The 21684-nt window shown below is 37.1% G+C and overlaps 1 protein-coding gene across 1 annotated transcript in view; it reads left to right on the top strand.

The window, feature by feature from the left end:
- ELAPOR2 (endosome-lysosome associated apoptosis and autophagy regulator family member 2) overlaps positions 1 to 21684 on the top strand; it is a 206617-nt gene that overhangs the window by 124980 nt on the left and 59953 nt on the right. The window contains 5 exon segments of the mRNA XM_043968893.1: positions 2353 to 2439; positions 5761 to 5866; positions 15068 to 15220; positions 15784 to 15872; positions 20553 to 20733. Of these exon segments, the coding sequence (XP_043824828.1) occupies positions 2353 to 2439; positions 5761 to 5866; positions 15068 to 15220; positions 15784 to 15872; positions 20553 to 20733 (616 nt within the window).

Here is a 21684-nt window from a genome sequence, read left to right as displayed (position 1 = left end):
AAATATCTTCATTTATCAGTACAATTTCTATACCCTGTCAATGTATCATTGTTATAGTTAAGGTCTCTATGACCTGCCTCTTTATGTTCTTGTTATGGGTGCTGATTAATGTGGGTTGTGAGAACCTAGGCTTTGACTTGTATTAATGAAGACTCAAGTCTTAAGTTATTCATTAATCCCTTTCAGAACTGGGGCCTATAAGTTATAGCCCCTTTTGGAGCTCAGATCTAAATTAGAATTTGTGGGGCAGCTGGGTGGCACAGTTGATAGAGCACCAGCCCTGGATTCAGAAGGACCTGAGTTCAAATCCAGCCTCAGACCCTTGACACTTACTAGCTGTGTGACCCTGGGGGAAAGTCACTTAACCCCAATTGCCTAACCAAAAAAAAAAAAAAAAAAGGTAAATTAGAGCTTGGGTCTTAGGTTTTTCTGTTAACCCCCCCCTTTTTTTTTCGACCTCCTACATCACTCAGTTTCCTATCTTTATATTATACCTACTAGGTTCTGATTACTGCAAACAAGAAATCCCCTGAAGTGGTTGAATTATTAGAATTCATGATACATATTTCTTTGGGGCTAAAGCCAATTACCATATTTTACACAATTACAATTTTAAATAATGTTAATTCAAATACAAATGATGACTACAGGGGGTTCCTTATTGGCATTAATTAGGATCTAGATATATTAGGTTTGCTCTTTGGTATGAGCTGCTTCCAGCTAAAAGAATCCAAGCCTTATTTTTAACTTGAATATGTTCAACTTTCTATTTGTTTTTAATGACAGATTTGGAGTTGGGGAACCTGGGTTTGAATCCTGCCCCTGTAATTTAGTACCTGTATGTCCTCTTTGGGTCTCATCTACAGAAGGAGAGGGTTGGTCCTTGAGGTGCCTTCCACAGCTAAGTCTGTGATGCTCTGATCCTTGTGACTCCTTTAGTACTGAATAAGAGCCATGATTCCTTTGGTATGGATATTTCCTCTACTGATCCAGATCTCAATCCCTCTCACACCTTAGCAGATGGTTTTATTGAGTTGTGGTCAAAAGAAAGACTCCCATCGTGGCCAGCCTTATAGTGGAGAGCCTTTTGCAGGCATTTAGCAATCCTGATCCTTGGATAATGGCTGTAATGGATTATGTAGCCTGTTCTCAGTAATTTCCAGCTTGTTAGAATTTCCCAGAGCTCTGCTGGTATAGGTCTCAAAAATTGAGTGTCACTTCCATGTCTTGGCGAGGCATAAGAAGGTGGCCTTGAGGTAGGGACAGCTTCACATTGGCATTAAAACTGCTATTAAATTTATAAAGGGGCTACTTTTAAATTCCATTAAACAAGACTTTTTTGGGTATCAATGTTTCTTGGGAATTTTGGAGGCCAAAGTCTGTTTTCTTAATTCAAGTGGATCCTGATTAGTATGAATAATGAATCCCCTGATATGGCTGAAATATTCAAATTTAGACTTCATATTTCCATTGTTCAGAACCAATGGAACCATGAACCATATTTTACATTTTGCCAATGACATTAATGCAAAAAAAGTGTTAACTATTTCAATAGAACTATAGTGTCCTAAAGAAGAGGAATATTAGGAGAACCACATTAACTATAGTCATTATTAATATTAAGCAATTTAAGCACATATATAACCTATATTACATTGCTTACCAGTCCAAGGGAGGGACTAGGGAGAGAGAATTTGGAACTCAAAAATTTAAAAACTGAATGTTAAAAATTGTCTTTATATGTAATTGGAAAGAAAATGAAATGTAATTTTAAAAGACCATTTGGGCAAGATCTGACTTATCTAACAATGAATTTTTTAAAATAACAATTTAGGATTAACATTTGGTATAAAATAATAATTCAGGACTTTGATATGTAGGTTTTAGTCATTCACCTACCTACTTACCTGGTTTAAGTAGCAATCTGTTTCAGGAAGAGGGTCTATTGATAATGTATTTTGATGAGCTGGTTACTTTTGGTTCTTATAACATGATTGCTTTATGTAGTAATCTTTCTGCTGTAAATACTAAATGCTAAATGTAAATTCTAAATGCTAACTCATCCAGCCTTTTCATATTTCTTACTGTCATATAGGTTTCCTTAAAATAACATCACCCCACTCATAGCAGTAGATAACACACATTTAACTGTAGAGCCTAACTTTTTTCTTAGTCACCATTTAAGCACCTGGTTCTCTGTTGTGTGTCCTTTCAGGAGATTACTCATGATGAGGGATCTCTGTTTGGCTTGCATTGTTAGAATTTCTTGTGGATAGTCCTGTTCTGGCTACAGAAGCAAATGGAAACTATTCCTCATGATTCTCAATTAGGGTCTTTGTGTTTAATTCACAGATACAAAATGACCAGTGCCAGGAAATGGACTCTACCACGGACAAGTGGGTAAAACTGACAGACAATGGAGAATGGGGTTCTCATTCTGTAAGTCTTATAGTCTTTTTCCTCTTTTATTCTCATTATTTTCATGTTTCTTTTCACTTCCCAATACATATTTGGCTTCAAATAATTTGACATTTAACACAGGAGAAGAAACAAAACTGGATGCTGATTAGGAGTAAAGTACAGGTAATTCCCAGTCAGGAAAGAGATTGTCTTCATTTAGTTCAGTGAAAGACTATATACCCTTGGAAGAGAATGCAGTTCTGGAGTCAGGGAACTTGGGTTCAAATCCCAGCTTTGCAGTTTAGTACTTGTGTGACCTTGGGCAAGTCACTTATCTTCTCAAAGCCTCGTTTTTTTTTCTTTTCTCATCTACAAAGTGATTTAGATTACATAGCCCTAAATATATGATCCTATGAGTTCATAGTTTCTTAAACCTCCTTCCGAGGTATATTTTTATTGTTCCTGCCAACTTTCAATCCTACGGTTGTCCCTGCAAATATAAAGGGGCAGAAATTGTTGTTGTTCACTCTTTGTGACCCCGTTTGGGAATAGTTTGCCATTTCCTTCTCCAGCTCATTTTACAGATGAAGGAAATGAGGCAAATAGGGTTAACTGGATCACACAGTTGGTAAGGGCCTGAGGCCAGATTTGAATTTAAGGATGGCTTCCTGAATCCAAGCCCAGTGCTCTATCTGCTCTGCCACTTACCTTCAGAAAGGAGATACGGTCATGCAAAATCAATATCCAAAAAACGCTGAGGGCTTTAAATTTACCAGTGAATGTTATAGATTGTTATAAATTCCACCAATGAAAAACACTTTTTAAGCACTTTTTGAAGTACTTAAAAACACAGTACAAATAACAACTATATTATAACTGGAGTGTGCTGGAGCCAGCTTGAACTAAACTACTTTTGAAATTTTTATCATGAGCATTTATATCTCAGAAACTACTCAACTCCACAAATCAGTGCTTCATTTATTGTTTTGTTGATTGTATAGATTTAAGAAAGCGGTGGAGAAAATGTGATTAAATTTAAAAGTGTGTCATGGGGACAGGTTTATGTTTGGTTTTTTTTGAGAGCTGGTTGTTAAACATTTAACAGCATGTCACTAGTATGATTTCTCAAACATATATGTGCATGTTTAGTTGCTTCAGCAATAGATCCTTCGAGGCTTAATGGAATGTACTTCTTTGAGGCATTTCTTTATCTGTGGTCCCTGAGTGATGCTAGTGCCTTATCAGGCTCATTTATTTGACTGCTCCTTCTGGATTGGGAAGGCATGAGTGCCACTTGTCATCTGAGAGCTTTCTTTGCCTTCCCTGGCACAAGGTGAAAAGCACTTCTTCAACTCTTTTTTTTCCTCACTCCTGAGCAAGATAAAATGTGCGACTAGTGAGGCTTTCTTTAATGTGGTTTCTGTTTGGCCAGCAAAAGATAGCACAAGAGAGGAAGGGTGCCAGATTGGATAATAATAGACCCATGAAAAGTGTTCTCTCTGAACAAACCTAAAATGGAAAGGACAGTTAGGTTAATTTATAACTTAGAAGAGTACCTATAGTGGAAGAAATTGCCGATATAAAACAACTTCAGGTATCAGCAGAGTCATAAGTGGCATTTCCAGTGCTTGAGGCAGATTCAGCTGCAGGACAGTGGGGTGAAATGGAGAGCAGAGACCTGGGCATACTGAAGAGACCTGCTTGAGCCCACACCTGCCTAATACAGGTCCACAGGACAGGTAAGTCTAGACTAGTAAGATACAATTTGTGCCAACAGGGGAGTGGTAGGGGAAGTTAGTTTAGGCCTGGGAAGTGATAGGAACAGAATCCTCTGTGGGTGAAGTATAGGGCAGGGAGTGGAAATCACATGTGGCATGATTCCTTTTAGTGGTGGTCCTTCATGTCTCTTAGTTCTGTGGTAAAATTGGTGTCACTACTGAGGAGAGGATATGCATTTCCCTGCCCTTCTCTTTCCTCTCACTCCTGGTCCCTTATTAGCATCAGTCACCTGGCAGGGAGAAGGAAGAATTCTTTCACCAGAAGTTGGTGCCCTGCTCCGAGGTAGTTATAACTTGGGCTATTGGGCTGAGAAATCAAACCTAGAGAAACACACTTTAATAGAGCAATCACACTGCACTCTTGTCACCTGCTGTTGTTGTTTCCACAATTTAATGAGATGATTGATTTTAAAAGAGGCAAACAAGCTCATTATTTACCTTTTTGTTTTCCGAGCTCTCAGAGGCAGCTATGTGTAGCTGCTGACTGGGTAGATAAATATAGGGTTGAGACTTTCACACTCTAAAAAGAGGTCCTTAGTGCAAATAAATATTTCAAATAAAAGACTTTGCTATCATTTCCTCTTTAACCTCTGAAATGGAAAAGTCAATTTCCTTCCTGTCTTGTTCACCCCATTCAATGGCTTTGGCAAACCCTTCCTTCATAGATAGTATTACGGTAAATTTCAATAGAGCCTATACGAAATAAGTTTTGAATAAAATTGATAGAGTCTAGATGAAAGAGTCTGCTATTTTGTAGGAGGAAATGGTGTTGATCCAATCATTGTGGAGAGCTATTTAGAACTATGCCCAAAGGGCTATAAAACTATTTCTACCCTTTGACTCAGCAATAGCACTACTAGATCTGTATCACAAAGAAATCAAAGAAAAAAGGATAGGAACTCTATGTAAAATATTTTTAATAGCTCTTATTTATTTTGGTAAAGAATTGGGAATTGAGGGGATGTCCATCAATTGGGAAATGGTTCAACAAGTTGTGGCATGTTATTGTGATAGAATATTATTGTGCTATAAGAAAGGATAAGCATGAGCATGATGGTTTCAGAAAAACCTGGGAAGACTCATATGGACTGATGGACAAATGAAGTGAGTAGAACCAGGAGAACATTTACACAGTAATGTATATAATATTTTATAAGGATGATCAACCACAAACGACTTAGCTACTCTTAATCAGTGCACTGATTCAAGACTATTCTAATGGCTTTATGAAAAAAGTGCTATCCACCTCCAGAGAAAGAACTGAGGGAATCCAAATGCAGATTGAAGAATAATTTTAAAACTTTTTTCTTGCTTTTTTTTTTTGCAACATGGCTAATTTGGAAATAAGTTTTGCATGATTTCACATGTGTAATTGATATTCCATTTCTTGCCGCCTTAATGGGTAAAGGAGGGGTGGAAGGGAGGGAGAAGATTCAGGACTCAAAATTTTAAAAAATTGTTAAAAAGAAGTACCAATCAGGAAAAATAAAATGGTGTGAGTGAATAGATTGCTTACTTTCTAGTATATTTAGAAGCAGCACAGACTTGCCTGATTGCAGTGATTTTTTTTTTATCTTTACAGGTCATGTTAAAATCAGGCACAAACATATTATACTGGAGGACCACGGGGATCCTCATGGGATCCAAAGTAGTGAAACCTGTGCTAGTGAAAAACATCACTATTGAAGGTATATTTATCACATACCCTTCCCCATGTGATACTAATCTATTCACCTTTTTAATTTGCTGGTAGATAAGATATACTTCAGCTTCACATTCTTTAACTTTTAAAAAATGTTTTTTTGGTAATGTGATCTAATATAAGTTATCTATCTATCTATCTATATGTGGTGTGTGTGTGTTAGATATAGTTTGATATAATTTTTAAAAAAGATTAATCAAAGTGAACTAATGCATTGTGTGCCAATTTGGAAGTAAGGAAAAACCAGGGTTGTTCCTCATTTTTTGACAATTGGGTTTTTGCTTGTAGGGTGTCATTTTTTTTTTTTACGTAGGTCTCATTTGCCAGTTACTCAAAATACAAGTACATGCAATATAACTTAACCATTTACTGAGAAACTAGTCTGTGTAAAAGTGTCCTAGGCACTAGGGACAAATATGAAGAGTAATAGCTATTATTCCTGCCTACAAAGAAGATACAATCTAATGGTTTAGATGGGACATATGGACAATCTTAGAGTTGATAGGAACTGAAGATGTAGACCTCTACTGGAATGGAGCTCTACAGCATTCTTGAGGAATTCCTGTGATACAAAAACTTATGACCTCTAGTGGCCACATCTTCTACTTTTGTTTACCTTGTATTGTGAAGAAGTTCTCCCTTCTTTTAACTCAAATGCGCCTCACTCTAATTTCTATACATTACACTTAGGTTGTCCTTTTGGACTAAAATAGAACAAGCCCAATCTCCCTTCCATACAACAGGTCTTCATCCTTCATCTCCTTTTCGTCTTCTTTTCTCTAAGATGAAAGTCCTTAGTTCTTTTCATGGCTCTTCAGACAGCACCATTTTGAGGTGTCTCGCCATTCTCATTGTCCTCCTCTACTTATTCAGTGTCCTTTCTTAAATGATAAATGTGAGCTGAGATTCATCCCTGAGAGTTCAATGCATTCCTCCAGCTGTGGTTCAAATGGAACAGAGCCTATTTATACTTGTAAGAGAGGTCCAAAGTGCTATCTATGTCAGTCTAGGGAAGGAAAAAATAATTTCTGGCAGAGAGAATCAGGAGCAGTATCACAGAGAAGGTAGCATTTGAATTAGCCTTGAAAGATGAGTAGGAGTTTAATTGGTAAAGAAATGGGGGAGGATATTCCAGGAGATGGAAGCAAAGAAATGCAAGATGTGCTTGGGTGATAGTGTATGGTCAAGCTTCTTTTTGCTTCCTGAGCATAGTGTATGTGAAAGAATGTACTGTGACAAGAGCATTGCTATTAGAGGAAGGTCTTGAATGCTAGCATGAGAATTTCAATTGATAGGCTTTAAAGACCCCCTTAGGTCTTTGGAGTGACATACTGGTGATTATACTTCTGTATGGAAGCTGGATTAGAAGAGAGAAAGACTGGAGTTATGGAGACCAATGGGGAGTAGTAATGAAGTGAGAGATGAATAGGGTCTGAGCTTCATTGGTGACAGTGGCAATGAAAATGGGACAGATGGTAAGATGATGAAATCTATTATTTTTTTTTAGGGGCATTTGGTTTGAGGAGCAAGGCAGGATATATAGGATCATAGGTTTAATAGGCAGTTGAAGAAATGAGGCTGCAGCTATAGATTTAGGAGTCATTTGAATATTGCCATAGTAAAAGGATGAGGTCAGCAAGGGTGAAAGTATGTAGAGAAGAAAGAGGCCAGAGGCCAAGAAAATTCTCCATATAGAAGATAGAAGGAGCAAGAAGAATCATCAAGGTAAACAGAAGAAACAATCAGAGAAACAGGATTATTACCAGAAGAGCACAGGGCCATGGAAATCAAGGAGAGATTAAAGATAAAAAGATAGTACAGGGGAAAAACAGAATTTGGAGTCAGATGACCTGGACTCAAATACTGTCTCTGCCAATTAATATAGGCATATTTATATATTTCTCTGGACCTTAGTTTTCTCTTCTATGTAATGCTGCATCTGGATTGGATGACCTTTAAGTTCTATTGCAAGGCAGCCAGGTAGCACAATGAATAGACCACAAGTCACTTAATCTCCCTCAATAATGACTTTCTAGGGTTGTTATGAAGATAAAAATGAGATATTTATAAAGCTATTTGCAAATCATCAGCCACCGTGTAAATGTTATTATTCTTATTAATAGCTTATTAGTAGTAAGTTTGTGATCTAATGATACTAAAAAGTAGGTGGAATGATACTATAGAAACATACTACAGACATACCAAAGATGAGCCAAGGATAAACCAACACCAAGGAAAAAGTCTATTTTATTAGGTAATTAGGAGGTTATGAATGAGTTCTGTGGGAAAAGTTTCAGAAAGGTGAGAAGGGGCGGAAGCCAGATTGCAAAGAATGAATGAGTATGGAGGCAATGGAGAGAATGATTGGGTGAGTAGGTCTGGAGCAAGTATTTTTATATTAAAGGAAAACTGAGTATGTTCATAGGCAAGAGATGAGAGATATTGTGAAAGTGTACAATGTCACAAACCATTAACACAGCTATGGAAGTAAAGATGAAATCTTCTCCCTGGGCTTATCCCTTAAGTGGCAAGGTCAATGTCTCTCTGTTGTCTCCTGTGGTTCTGGCTATTACAGAAAAACAAAAACAAAACAAGCTGATGCAGGCATGCTTCAGTTGGGACAACACAATGGATGCTTTTAAAAATTAAAACCATGAATCCCTTAAAAATATACAATTTATTTCATTCTTGAATGAATTGAAATTAGACAATGCTATGGAGGTGCTAACATTAGTGAATGAGGACATCTGCTGGCCAAGTCAGGAATCACAAATTGGGACAGAAAACTCCAAGTTTATCATTGGATTGTTTGAATCATAGGATTCAAGACTTAGAGTTGGAATTCACCTTAGAAACCCTGATATTACAGGAATAACTGTTACAGGCTAACTTCCAAATTGTCTATGTATATGTAGGAGTAATGTGGATGCTAAATCTGTTTATCTATCTTTTTCTCTGTGTATCTTTCCTTCTGTCTCTTTATTCGGTCTTCTGTCGCTGTCTGTCTGGGCTGACTCAATCACTCCAACCTGCCTTTATACCAGCAGTTCTGGTGTTGGGGAAGAGGATACGGTATAACATAGCCACTTGACTGCAGCTTATTATTTGTTTTCTCAGAATCCTAGAGGGTAACAATGGGGAGATAGTGAAAGTGTGTGTGAGAGAGATGGGGTGCAAGGAGGTAGGTGTGTGTGTATGTGTATAGCTTCTGAGATACTACCAGTATACTTCTTTATACTCAATCAGTGATTATGACATTAATCATCAGTGATTGTGACCTCAATCATCAGTGATTGTGACATCATTCATCAGTCATTATGAGGTCATTGACTTTTAACCATAAAATATTTACTAAATTATTAGAAAAAAGAAATAGAATAATAGTCATAATTTACTTAGAAGAAAAGATCAGGAACAATCATACCCAGAGCAGCTATATTTGAAACATCACAGTTGACCCATAAACCTTGGCCACATTCTTCTACCAGTGTATGTGGTATCCTTGGGAAATAGGGGACGTACATTTATGGTATCCTAGCAGGGAGACACATAAATAGGGAAACCCTTGTACCTAGGGGCAACTCATGTCTCTGAAATGTAGGCTTTGATGTCTTTGGTCCCCTCAGGAATAATTTATACTACATGAAGCTACTTCTCTGCAAGTACAGACTCTTATGATCTTCACTGCTTTCCTGCTTGATAAATATTACTCCTCTTCTGCTCTGGATCTTATAAAGCTGTCTCAAGTCCTTTTAGTTTACAGCCACTTTTTTTTTTTAACAGAAAGCTAAAAAGTGTTATGCTTTTATTCAGTGATGGGCAATTCCCATAAGCTAGAGAGTTGCTAAGCTTTTCAGATCTACAAATGACAAAGGAATTTTGCTTTATTTAGTGGGTTCTCAGCAAAGCCAGTTCTCTTTTCACAGCAGATGAAAAACCTGTGTTTCCCCTTCTGTTTTTACTTTTCAAACCAAAGAAGGTACTCTAAAAATGTTTCACTTTGTATATAATCAATTGTCCATCATATACTTATGATTAATGGACTTTATAGACTAATAATAGCCAGATTTTAGGTCTGTTTCCTCTTCTTATGTGGCATGTTCCTAGAATATACCCCAGGTACCTCATTCCATGAGGAATGAAGGCTGTTATAAAAGATAAGCAAAATATAGCTATGAGCGAAAATCTGTCACTCCTCCCTCTCCCACCTAATTAAAAAAAAGACCACCACACAATTTCATGTAAAGAGTTCTGGATTTAGAATTACCAAGATATGCATTCAAATTCTGCCTGAGACACTTATTAGCTCTGTGATCTGAGCAAATAACATAACCTCTCTGGGTTTTAGTTCTTTCCATGTAAAATGAAAGAGCTAAGTGACTGCTGACGTCCCTTCCAGCTCAAAATCTATGACCCTAGGATCTAAGAGGTAGAGAAAGGAATGATCCAAACCTAAATTCTATGACTATGTCTAGTTCTCTGTCCATTGCAATTTTTCCAAGAACCTGGCTTTGATGATCTTACTCACTTGAATGAATAAGTAGATACTGGTGTTTATAATCACAAAGATAAATAATTTTGTTTTGTTTTGTTTTTTTGGTGAGGCAGTTGGGGTTAAGTGACTTGCTCAGGGTCACACAGCTAGTAAGTGTCAAGTGTCTGTGGCCGGATTTGAACTCAGGTTCTCCTGAATCCAGGGCTGGTGCTTTATCCACTGCGCCACCTAGCTGCCCTAAATAATTTGGTTTTTAAAATGAGATTTAGATTTACAGCTAGAAGAGACTCTAAAGGCCATCTAGTCCCAGCTCCTTATTTTATAGATGAAGAAAGGGAAGTGTAGAGAACTGCCCAGGGAACTATAGGTAGCAAGTGGCAAAACTGAGTTTTGAATCCGGTTGTTCCAGTTCTAAATTCAGTGACCTTTATGTTGTACCACCTTAGTTGGGGAGGATGACATAGTGTAAAGAATGCTGAATTTCAATGAATTAAAGTTTCTCCATTAGTTAACTTTTGGTAGAAGAGTCCATTAGATGTTATTCAATAGGTTAACATTTATTAAGCCTAGGATAATAGGCCATGTGCAGTGCTGCCCTGGGTGCTGAAGATTCAAAGATGAGGCAAGGCACTGTCAGGGATCTTTTATTCTGGTAAGAGGAGAAGATAAATATATTAATTCAGTCCACTATAACCAGTACTAATCACCTATTATGCACAGAGACAAGAAAAACATTTGATGAGGGAAAAATGCTGACAGCTGAGGGGGTTGAAGAATGCTTGGGGTAGGAGGTAGCATCTGACCAGTACTTTGACAAAAAGGGAATGAATTTTAAAGATGGAGCTCCAGAGGGAGTATGTTCTCAATATGAGGGGTAGTTGATGTGAGAACAGAGAAGAAATAGGATAATGCCAAATTTGAGAAACAGGTAGTGGTACAATTTGCCTGGAATCTAGTGTGGATGAAGGGAATCATGAAATAAGGCTGAAGACAGGTGGTAGCCAAATTGTGATGGATTTAAATGCCAGGCTGGAAATGTGTATTTTATCCTAAAGGCAATAGGGAGCAATGAAAGTTTGTGAGCAGGGGAGTTGCATGGTAAGAACTGTCTCTTAGGGTATTTTGGGATCTGTAAAGATGATGGGTTGTATAGGTGGAGACTGGAAGCAGGTAGCTTGATCTGGAGGTAATCAGTCATTAAAGGGAGAAATGATAAGAAATAGGGTGGTGGCTGTGCAAATGCAGATAAAAGAGACAGATTTATAAGAGGTAATATGGAGATAGAACTGACAACTCGACAACTCATTGGACTTGAAGGGTGAGGGAGAAGTAAGTGTCAAAAGTGAGTCTAAAGTTTTGAACCTGGCTACCTTGTAGGTACCATCAACTGAAACAGAAGAGAGGAACAGGGAAGGAAGATGAGTTTTGCTTTTGAAATATTGAGTTTTATATACTTTTGGGACATTCAGGTGATGTCCAGCAAGTTGTTGGTAATGAAGGACTGGAGTTCTGAAGAGAGAATAGAATTGGGGGTATAGATGTAGGAACCACCTATCTGGAGTCAAACAGGAGGGAACAGTGGCCCAAGGAACCATACCTGATATTTTGATAAATGTACACACCCATTGGTCCCAGAAGGCCTGGGCAAGTACCCAGCATATGTGAGCTCTAGAATTACCACTGTTATCCAAGTAGGAGGCATCATAAGGAAGTAGAAGCAGAAAGACCTGATTTCAAGTCCCACTGGCTATCTGATCCTGGTCAAGTTATTTAACCTCCAGTCATATGAGGGACTCTCTAAGACTACAAGATAGAGAGAGGGTGTTAACATGAATTGGTAGATGATGTTTCCTCATATAGGGAGTTCTGAGTAATCACTGATTCTTAAGGGGGTAAATAAGATCATCAAGAAAGAGTCCATTTTCTTTCTCAGCCTCTCTTTTTGCCTTATCCCTGTGACCTTATCTTCTCCCTCCCACCCTGCACTTCACCAACCCCTCCAAAAGTCCACGCATTTTCTACCCCTACCTTCCTAAATCCCAATCCACACACTCCTCTAAAAGTGCCCCCCCCCACCATATCTTTCAGTTTTCTCACCTCTTTACATGTTCAGAAGACTTTACACCCCTCCTATACATACATACACGTTGTTTCCTCTTTCACCCAACCCTCCTTCCTACTTAATCTGTATTAGTTCCTCCTTTCATATGTTTCATGTTTTTTGGTGAGGCAATTGGGGTTAAGTGACTTGCCCACGATCACACAGCTAGTAAGTGTCAAGTGTCTGAAGCTGGATTTGAACTCAATATACCTTTTTTATAATAATATAATTTCTCCTTTTTTTACCTTACCCTACCCAATTTTGTGTTGTAGAATCACCTCATCATACACAACTTAGCCCCAACCTTTCTTTCAAACTATCTTAGTAATTTACAGTTTATGCTTGTTTTGTTCTGTGAATTGAAAAGAATAGATTTTTAAAACATTTAAAAATGTAATTGGGGAATGTTTAACATAATAAATAAAAATATAAACAACATAGAAAAAAGAGTCTAGAGGAGGTATTCTTTTTTGTTGTTTGTTTTTTTTGTGTGGCAATGAGGGTTAAGTGACTTGCCCAAGGTCACATAGCTAGTTAAGTGTCAAGTGTCTGAGGTTGGATTTGAACTCAGGACTTCCCGAATTCAGGGCTGGTGCTATATTCACTGCGCCACCTAGCTGCCTTCTAGAGGAGGTGTTCTTAACCTTCAAAGAATCAGGGGATAGATTTTAGGCACTCAGTGAGGAGAAAAAAAATACATCTTGGTTTTTTAACCATCTAACTGAAATTTAACAGTTCCTTCAATTATGAATGAAAAGAAACATTCTGGAATGGTAGGCTTCACCAGATTGCCAAAGCGGGTACATCCTACAAAAAAAGTTGGGTTGTTACATGAGAGAGAAGAAATGAAGGCCTAGTATAGAGCTTTGAGTGATAACCATATTTAGGTGATAAAAGCTGGATCCAACAATGGAAAGTGAGAAGTGGAGGCAGTCACTGTTTCTAATAATTTGACAGTGACAGGGAAGAAATGATATCAGATAATTTGAGGGGACAGTAGGGTCAAGTGAAGGTTTTTTCTTTTTAAAATTGTTTTATTGATGCCTTTTATTTGATCAGTAAAATGTGTCATTGATATATACACACATATTTCTAGATGGAATCATCTTCTCCCTCTGCTCCCGATTGAACCCTTTCATATAACAAAGGAAAAGTGTTAGGCATAAACACCCTACACAATGACCACTTCTGCCAAATATGCAACATTCTTCCTTGGTGTCTTTGCTGAGAGTTGAGTTATTTTTTATAACCTGCTCTCTGGGACTACTATTGGTTTTTCATTTACTTGGAGTTTAGTGACCTTTTCCCTAACATTACTGTAGTTGTTGTGTATATTTGTTATTTTGATTCTGCTTATCAGTTGTATATTCATATAAGTCTTTCCATGGTTCAAGGAATACTTCTTATTTGTTATTTCTTACTGCATAGCAATATCTCATTACATTTCTATACTGAGATTTGTCTAATCCATTTCCCCAATTTATGGGAATCCAAATTACTTCTGGTTCCAGTGGAAAGAGCACAGAGGAAATATTCAGAGTACCTGTGTTTAAATTTTTCCTCTGACTTTTACAATTGGGGGATGTCATTCAAGTCATTTACTATTTTTGCTCCCCAGTTTCCTCACTTATAAAATGAAATCTTGTACTAGATGGTCTCTTCCCTTATGATTCTTAGGGACTGGAGCAAATGCAGAGTAGATGAAGATATAGAGGGATTTTGAGGTATGGAGTAGAGGAAATGAGGGAGGTCACGGCTTCTTTTTTTCCTCTTAAGTCAAGTGGTAAGGTCATTGGCTGAGAGATCATTGAGTGGAAGGTAGTGAAAGTTATCTTGTAAGGTGTTATGGAAGATTAATAAAGGGGAAAATCGCTCAAAATTAGGGGACATTAGGGAAGACTATCTTGAGAAGGTCCCACCCAAGCTTGTGCTTGAAGGAAGGGAAAGATTTCAACATAAGCAACTGTGGGTGAGAGACCATTTTAGGAATGGGAAAAAGCCAACACAAAGGCATTTTGGCTTTATCACATATCTCTTTATCTTTTATATATGAGAAGATAGTTATGTGATAAAGCTTCAAAGCTGGCTTGAGCCAGATTGTGGAGGGCCTTAGAGTATTTATTTTATTCTAGAGTCTGTAGGGAGCTAGTGAAGGTTTATGAGAAGGGGTGTGGTATCATATTGGCTCAATGGATTAGAAAGATTACTTTGGCAGTTGTGTGAAGTTTGAGTTGCTTAGGGAAGAGCCTACAAGATAAGAAAAATCCCAAATGAGTGATAATATCTGAAGTAGAGTGGTGGCAATAGGAAAGAGTGATCATAGGATCATTGATTCAGACATGGAAAGGATTTCAGACTTCATCTAGCTTAAAGCTCTCATTTTACAGAAACTAAGGCTCAGAGGTAAAGTCAATGGTCAACGTCACACAGCTGGTAACGGGCAGAACTGGGATTCAAATTCAATTCCTCTGATTCCAAATCCAAGTTTCTTTTCAATGTACCATCATATCACAGAGATGAAAATGACATGTTATCTGCCTTGTATTATTTCTTCCCTCCAATTCATCCTATGTTCTCCTTTTATTTCACAGGGGTTGCATACACGTCAGAATGTTTCCCCTGCAAGCCAGGCACCTTCAGTGACAGACCAGGTTTATCCAACTGCCAGGTTTGCCCTAGAAACACCTATTCTGAGAAAGGAGCTAAAGAGTGCATAAAATGTAAAGAAGACACTCAGTTTTCAGGTAGGAATGTTCTTATGAGGAATTATATTTTCTTTCTGAAGCTGTCAGGATTTTTAATATCATATAAATGAAGCACAGAATATCAAAATTGAAAGGGTATTATGAAAGTCTAAACTATAAAATTAGAGCAGTTTGCTTTTCCATTCTTCATGCCTTTTGTCCTGTTTCTTTTTTGTTACAATGCCTTTCCCTACAATACCTTGGGAGCCTACTGTTCTCTGTTGCTTCCTTGAAACAGAGAACTCCAAGTATCTGAGTAGAGGAAATGTGACTAGAGCTAAGTAAATACAATGCTCTCAGAAAAGGTCTGTCATGATATTAAAACAGCCAATTTGTAACTAAAGATGTTTAAATAAAGTTGGCATTTAGAAAAAGAAACTACCTTCCCAACATTCTGCCGCTACAAAAGAGCCAAGAGAGAGACAGCATCCCTTTTGTTTTAGAGGGAATCATAATCCAATTCAATCTCCCTTAGTGATTTAATTAATCTCTCCCCCCACCTTTTTTTTTCTGGCTTCCAAAAGGAAGTGCTTCATATCTGAAACTCACTTTTTGCATTGCAGATGAAGGAGCCAGCCAATGTATGGAGCGGCCTCCTTGTACACAGAAAGACTACTTTCAGATTCATACTCCATGTGATGATGAAGGAAAGGTACAGTTGTTGTCAAGCCATCAGCCTATCAGTTTAAGCCTCCTTGTACCAGGGAGCTAAAGGAATCAACTTGCTTTATGATAAATAGGATCCTAAATCTGTACCTGGGAGGGATCTCTGGAGGTCATCTGATCTCATTCTTTCATTTTTCAGATGCAGAAACTGAGACCCAAGGAGGTTTAGATTTGCCTCTGATCACAGAGGTAGTGAACATCAGAGGTTTGCTTTGAAGCCCAATCTTGAGTTTCCAGAGTCAGTGACAAGATGAATTTAAGCAATACACATTTAAAGAGATTTTTTTTCTTCCAGAAACAGTCATTTCTAAACCCGTAACTCTAAATTTCATACTTTAAATCACAGGGAGCTAATGTCTTACAACTCCTCTTTAATTTTTTTGTACCATAGTGGATTTCTTCAGCTTAAAACTATGCAGCTGTTGGGTAATGTGGTTTTTGGCAAATAGCAGTATAATTGCATTAGCAAATGCAAAGTAATCAGCATAAAACTCTACTTTGCTAGAGGGAAAATGTGTCTATAGACTCTGTAAGTTTCCCTGCCATTCTCTTAATTAAAGAATCAGGAGACACTGTATGAATAAAGTGAAAATAGCATTTAAAAAAGGCAAGTTTCTCATCTATTTCTGCATTTGGGGAATATATGCATTGCTTCTGAATTTGTTGAATGATGAATACAGGGCATAGTTAGTTTCTTTTATATATAAGAGCATACTTCACATTTATACTTCAATAATAATTATCTTTAGTAATAATTTAGTTTGTCAAGTTTTCAGAGAATTGAATTTTTTGCGAATTTAACAGTAAAACTATATTAATGTTCACAATACAGTAAAACCTCATCAATCTAGAATAACTCAGAGGGAGTTAATATTTGAGTTAATAGAATATCTAAATCATAATATGTTTTTAAGCTACATACAGTAACTCAGACCAACAGCTGCTAACTAACAAAATGTTGTCGAGAGGAGTTCCTGCTTTATTAAACAAATTGCTTATGGTTGTATTGATCATAGATTTAGCGATGGAAATGACTTTAGATTACTGAGCCCAATGACCTCATTTTGCAGATGAAGAAACTTGGTCAAAGTCATTCAGTTTGTAATTATCCAAGGTAGGATATGAAGCTTGGTTTTCCTGACTGAGTTCAGAACTGTATCTGTTGAACCATTCACTAGGATTTAAAAAAACCCAACAATTATTGAGAAGCTTTTTTCTTCTGTTAAGTCTAAATTGGCCTCTTTTTAATTTCTGTCCATTACTTTTAATCTAGCTCTTTGAGATCAGTTGCTAGTTGTGTATCTCTCTTCCATAGGATAAACTTTTATGTTTTTATGACAATGATCAAACCTGACCATGTCATAGCCCTGCTTAACAGCCTTCGATGGCTCTCTGGCATCTAGGATACAATACAAATTCCTCAGACTTTTAAAAACCCTTTATGGTCTGACCCCAGCCTAACTTGCTAGCTTTATTTTGCCTTACTCTCTTTCACTTATTCTTTTTTCCAGCTAAACTAGACTATTTGCCTTCTTTTAAGGCCTCATTTGTACATATCTGAAGAGAACTTTGAGTTACTTGTGGAACAGAAGTAGTTATTTAGTTCTTTGTAAGAAACACCTTTCAGGTATGAAACAGAGGTAGTTGGCTTTTGTGCATGTTAAAAAACCCCACAGAACCATCATTATTTGAGGATTTAGTGATTCCTAGCTTTTGATGGGAATTTTTTCCATAGACATTAGAATTAATTCAATTTGATTTAACATATATTTACTGATGTCATACTATGTATAACTAAAATTTTATATTGATTGCATGGTATCATCATTATGTTATTAAAATTTTGTTAAATGCCTACTAAATGCATCAAAGGGTAGTAGAGATCCAGCCTTGAATCCAGGAAGACCTTTGATCAAGTACAACTTATAATAGGTACTGGTTGTATAAGCTTGTTCAACTCATGTACTGTGTTCTGAATTTTATCTATATCAAGGAAAAGCTATATGTCTGTATTTTCTGAATGGATTTATATCCCTTAGGATTTTAATTTTTTTCTTTTTTATTATGAACTTAAATATCAACACATGAAACTTTTTTTGTTGTTCTTGGTTTTTTTTTTTATTTTTGTGGGGCAATGAGGGTTAAGTGACTTGCCCAGGTTCATATGGCTAGTAAGTGTCAAGTGTCTGAGGCTGGATTTGAACACAGGTCCTCCTGAATCCAAGGCCAGTGCTTTATCCTCTGTTCTACCTAGCAGCCACCCATGTGCAAACATTTTAATAAAAACAGTCATTTTGCAAGCATTTTTGAGCACTTAGGATATATTGAACACAGTGCTAAGTACTGGGGATAGAAACAAAGGCAAAAATAGACTCTGCCTTCAAAGAGCTTATATTCTAGTGCTGTGCTGAGAAACAGCAAACTTCTCAACACAAGGAGTGTAGTGTGTGAATAACAGTAAGCAGGTCTTTGTAGCTAGATTGATAGGTAGGAGACATATATATGCATGTATGTGTATATATAAGTATATATGTATATATATACACACATGTATACGTACACATGCATATGTATGTGGCAAAGCCCCATGTGTTATGAGGGCTGTCCCCTGCATGTAGCATGGTTGTATTATTGTGTGGCTCACAGAAAGCTCAATGAAGATTTGAGAACTCTCCATCTCTTGCTTTTCCCAGCTCTGCCCTGTCCCTTACACAGGTGAGAGTGTCCTATACCAATGGGCTTTGGGACTGGGGTTACATATGCGTATGCACATATATTAAATTGAACTATTTGTCTTTTTCTAAAAAGTGTATATTAAATTTACCATGATAGTAGTACAACTACTCTCTTCAGTGTCCCCAACATGGTTTCTTTTTCACCTTGTGAGTAAATTGGAATTGTAACCAATGTTATTTCATTTAATTAAATCCCCTGGTTTTTCTAGAATTGAAAGCCCTTTATAGCCAGAGGTGCTATCCGATTCTCTCAGCATCACAGCAAGGCAAAGCTTACCCATTATTTTATAGATGGCAAAATTGAGGTAGACGGATGCAACAACTAGTTAAAGTGAACTGCTTAGAGAGGCCAAAATGTGTGAACTGAAATAGCTGAGGTTGTTTAAGAAAGAAAAATACCATTTTTAATTGTATTGAACAATGTGTCCTTTTCTAAATAACCTTGTTGAAATAAGGTGACTTTTATATCTTCCTAAGGGGCTTCTTGAGGAAAAAGTCAACGGACCTACAAGGACTTTCTATTACTGGGTTTCTATCATTGGAAATAGCTTTTCAGAATAACCATTGAAACTGATTTAAATTGAAACTCTGATTTACCCCAATCTACTTTCTAGAATTATTAGACTTACCACTTGAGTTTTTCTTGAAGGAGACAGAATGATTAGATAAGCCTGAATCTTTAAGGAAAGGAAACCTTTAATTCTCTTACAGCTGTAATTTTGATTTCCCCCCTTTATTATTTGGATCATTCTCTTTGTTACTTTTGGGATATGTTTACTGGGGATGCTTTAAATGGAACTATGTTCTTCAAAGGTTATCTTGTGTTCCTAGTTTTTTTTAAATAGGATGACTAGGGGCAGCTGGGTGGCACAGTGGATAAACACTGGCCCTGGATTCAGGAGGACCTGAGTTCAAATCTGGTCTCAGACACTTGACACTTACTAGCTGTGTGACCCTGGGCAAGTCCCTTAACCCTCATTGCCCTGCAAAAAAATAAAATAAAATAGAATGACTATCAGGTCAAAGAAAAAAAAGTTTAATCAGATTCCCTTATCAAAGATGAGCTTGGTAAAAGAGAATAATATATTTGATTTATTTAAAAACACACATGTAAATACCTTGTTTTTTATTCTTTGTGCCAAAGAATTAATGAAAAGCTCCCCAACCCCAAATGCCTCTAAGTGAAAAAAAATGTTCTAGCCACCTCCCATCTCCTGTTTGCGTACTTAATATTTGGTATTATAAAGACTGATTGCTTTCCAACTTATGAAATAATAGAATACCAATGAAATAATTCATATAATATCTGATGCATTTTCTTAAAAATGTTTTCTTGAAATGATACAGGGAAGCAGAGACTTTATAGTTTGAGATTCCTCCCTGGATCCCAATTTTCTTCCATCCCTCCCTCATGATTTTAGAGTTATCCTTTCCACATCATGGGGGTTAGGAGTACGATGTATCCCTTGATCTGGAAAATCCATGTAAAATTTCTTGGTCCTTCTTTGGTACCAGAGAAGAAGTCTAAATTTTTTCTTTTTCTTTTATGAGATCTTTACACTTTTAAAAGAGAAAATGTGTTGATATTATATAAACTGTATGTATATTTTTTGCATTTCTGAATTTCTCAACTTTTTGTGTTATTTGCTGGCTTTCACGTGTCATCTGTGGCTTCTGCAAAACTCCTCCAAGTTACCATCTAATTTCTTATGCCAATTTGCAATTTATCATAACCTCCATGGGGAAAGTTGTGAAGTGGAAGGGATAACTCAACATTGTTTTCTGACTATGGGGCAGCCTTTGTATAGTGTATCCACAGCCTGTCATTTATTTTACTATGCCATAGCTCTGTTTCAGCCGAAATAATTTAGGCGTTTGGGATTTTAATATAATTGAGACTTAATAGGTGGCTTGTATGCTTCTCCTTACAGACACAGATAATGTACAAGTGGATAGAGCCCAAGATCTGCCAGGAGGACCTCTCAGATGCTGTTAGGCTTCCCCCTTCTGGAGAGAAGAGGGATTGTCCACCCTGCAACCCCGGCTTTTATAATAATGGTTCATCTTCTTGTACACCGTGTCCACCTGGAACATTTTCAGATGGAACTCAGGGTAGGAATTTGACTCTCCCCAGAATGCAGTCTTGACAGAAATCCTTTGATGAGAGACCATCTGTAGCTAATGCAAAATGGTTCTAATTGTTCTTGTGTCACAAACCCCTTTGGTAGCCTGATGAATCCTGGGACCCCTTTTTCCGAATATATTTTAAAGACATAAAATAGAAGACATAAATATATTTCTAAAGCATTTAATTTTTAATCTTATCTGTTTGTCTATCTGTCTAAAAAGCAAGTTCTGTGACCTCTGGCTCTAAAAACAAATTTTTTTCCCTTGGTTCCTGTGCCTCGCGCGATGTAGTCGCTTAATAAATGATCATTAAATTGAAATTAATTGAATGCTATATTTATTTCTAAGCCCCTTCAAGCCAAAATAATTCTTATATCAATAAAAACTTGGAGTGGGGAAGATGCTAACTAAAAGAAAATAAAGATGTGACTATGCAATCTTAAATAGCTCCACTTTAATCTACCATAAGAAAAGACATCATTGAATGTGTTAGGTGTTGAATGGGATTTTGCATGGAGGTTTTGTTAGGGGGACAAACTTTTGTTTTCAGATACTTGCAAGAAAATCCCACTAAAATGGCAAGTGTGTGTGTGTGTGTGTGTGTGTGTGTGTGTGTGTGTGTGTTGCCTTTATGATTAAGGTTTATCTTTCTATGATGGGGAATTTATTGAAATTAAGTGAAGAAATATTTTTTTAAAAGCAACTCATTGGTCTTTTCCCTTTTGGTTGTGAACAAATATATATATTTTTTGTCTTGGTATTTTTAAGGGTTTTTTCAGACTTTTTTGGGGAAATGTTATTGACTCTAAAAGGACTTAAGAGATTCTAGGGGCAGCTAGATGGCACAGTGGATAGAGCACCGGCCCTGAGTCAGGAGGACCTGAGTTCAAATCCAGCCTCAGACACTTGACACTTACTAGCTGTGTGACCCTAGGC

The sequence above is a fragment of the Dromiciops gliroides genome, chromosome 5 (genome assembly GCF_019393635.1).
Source record: "Dromiciops gliroides isolate mDroGli1 chromosome 5, mDroGli1.pri, whole genome shotgun sequence".
NCBI classification, from domain to species: Eukaryota; Metazoa; Chordata; class Mammalia; order Microbiotheria; family Microbiotheriidae; genus Dromiciops; species Dromiciops gliroides.
This window is presented reverse-complemented; position numbering and strand designations above follow the sequence as displayed.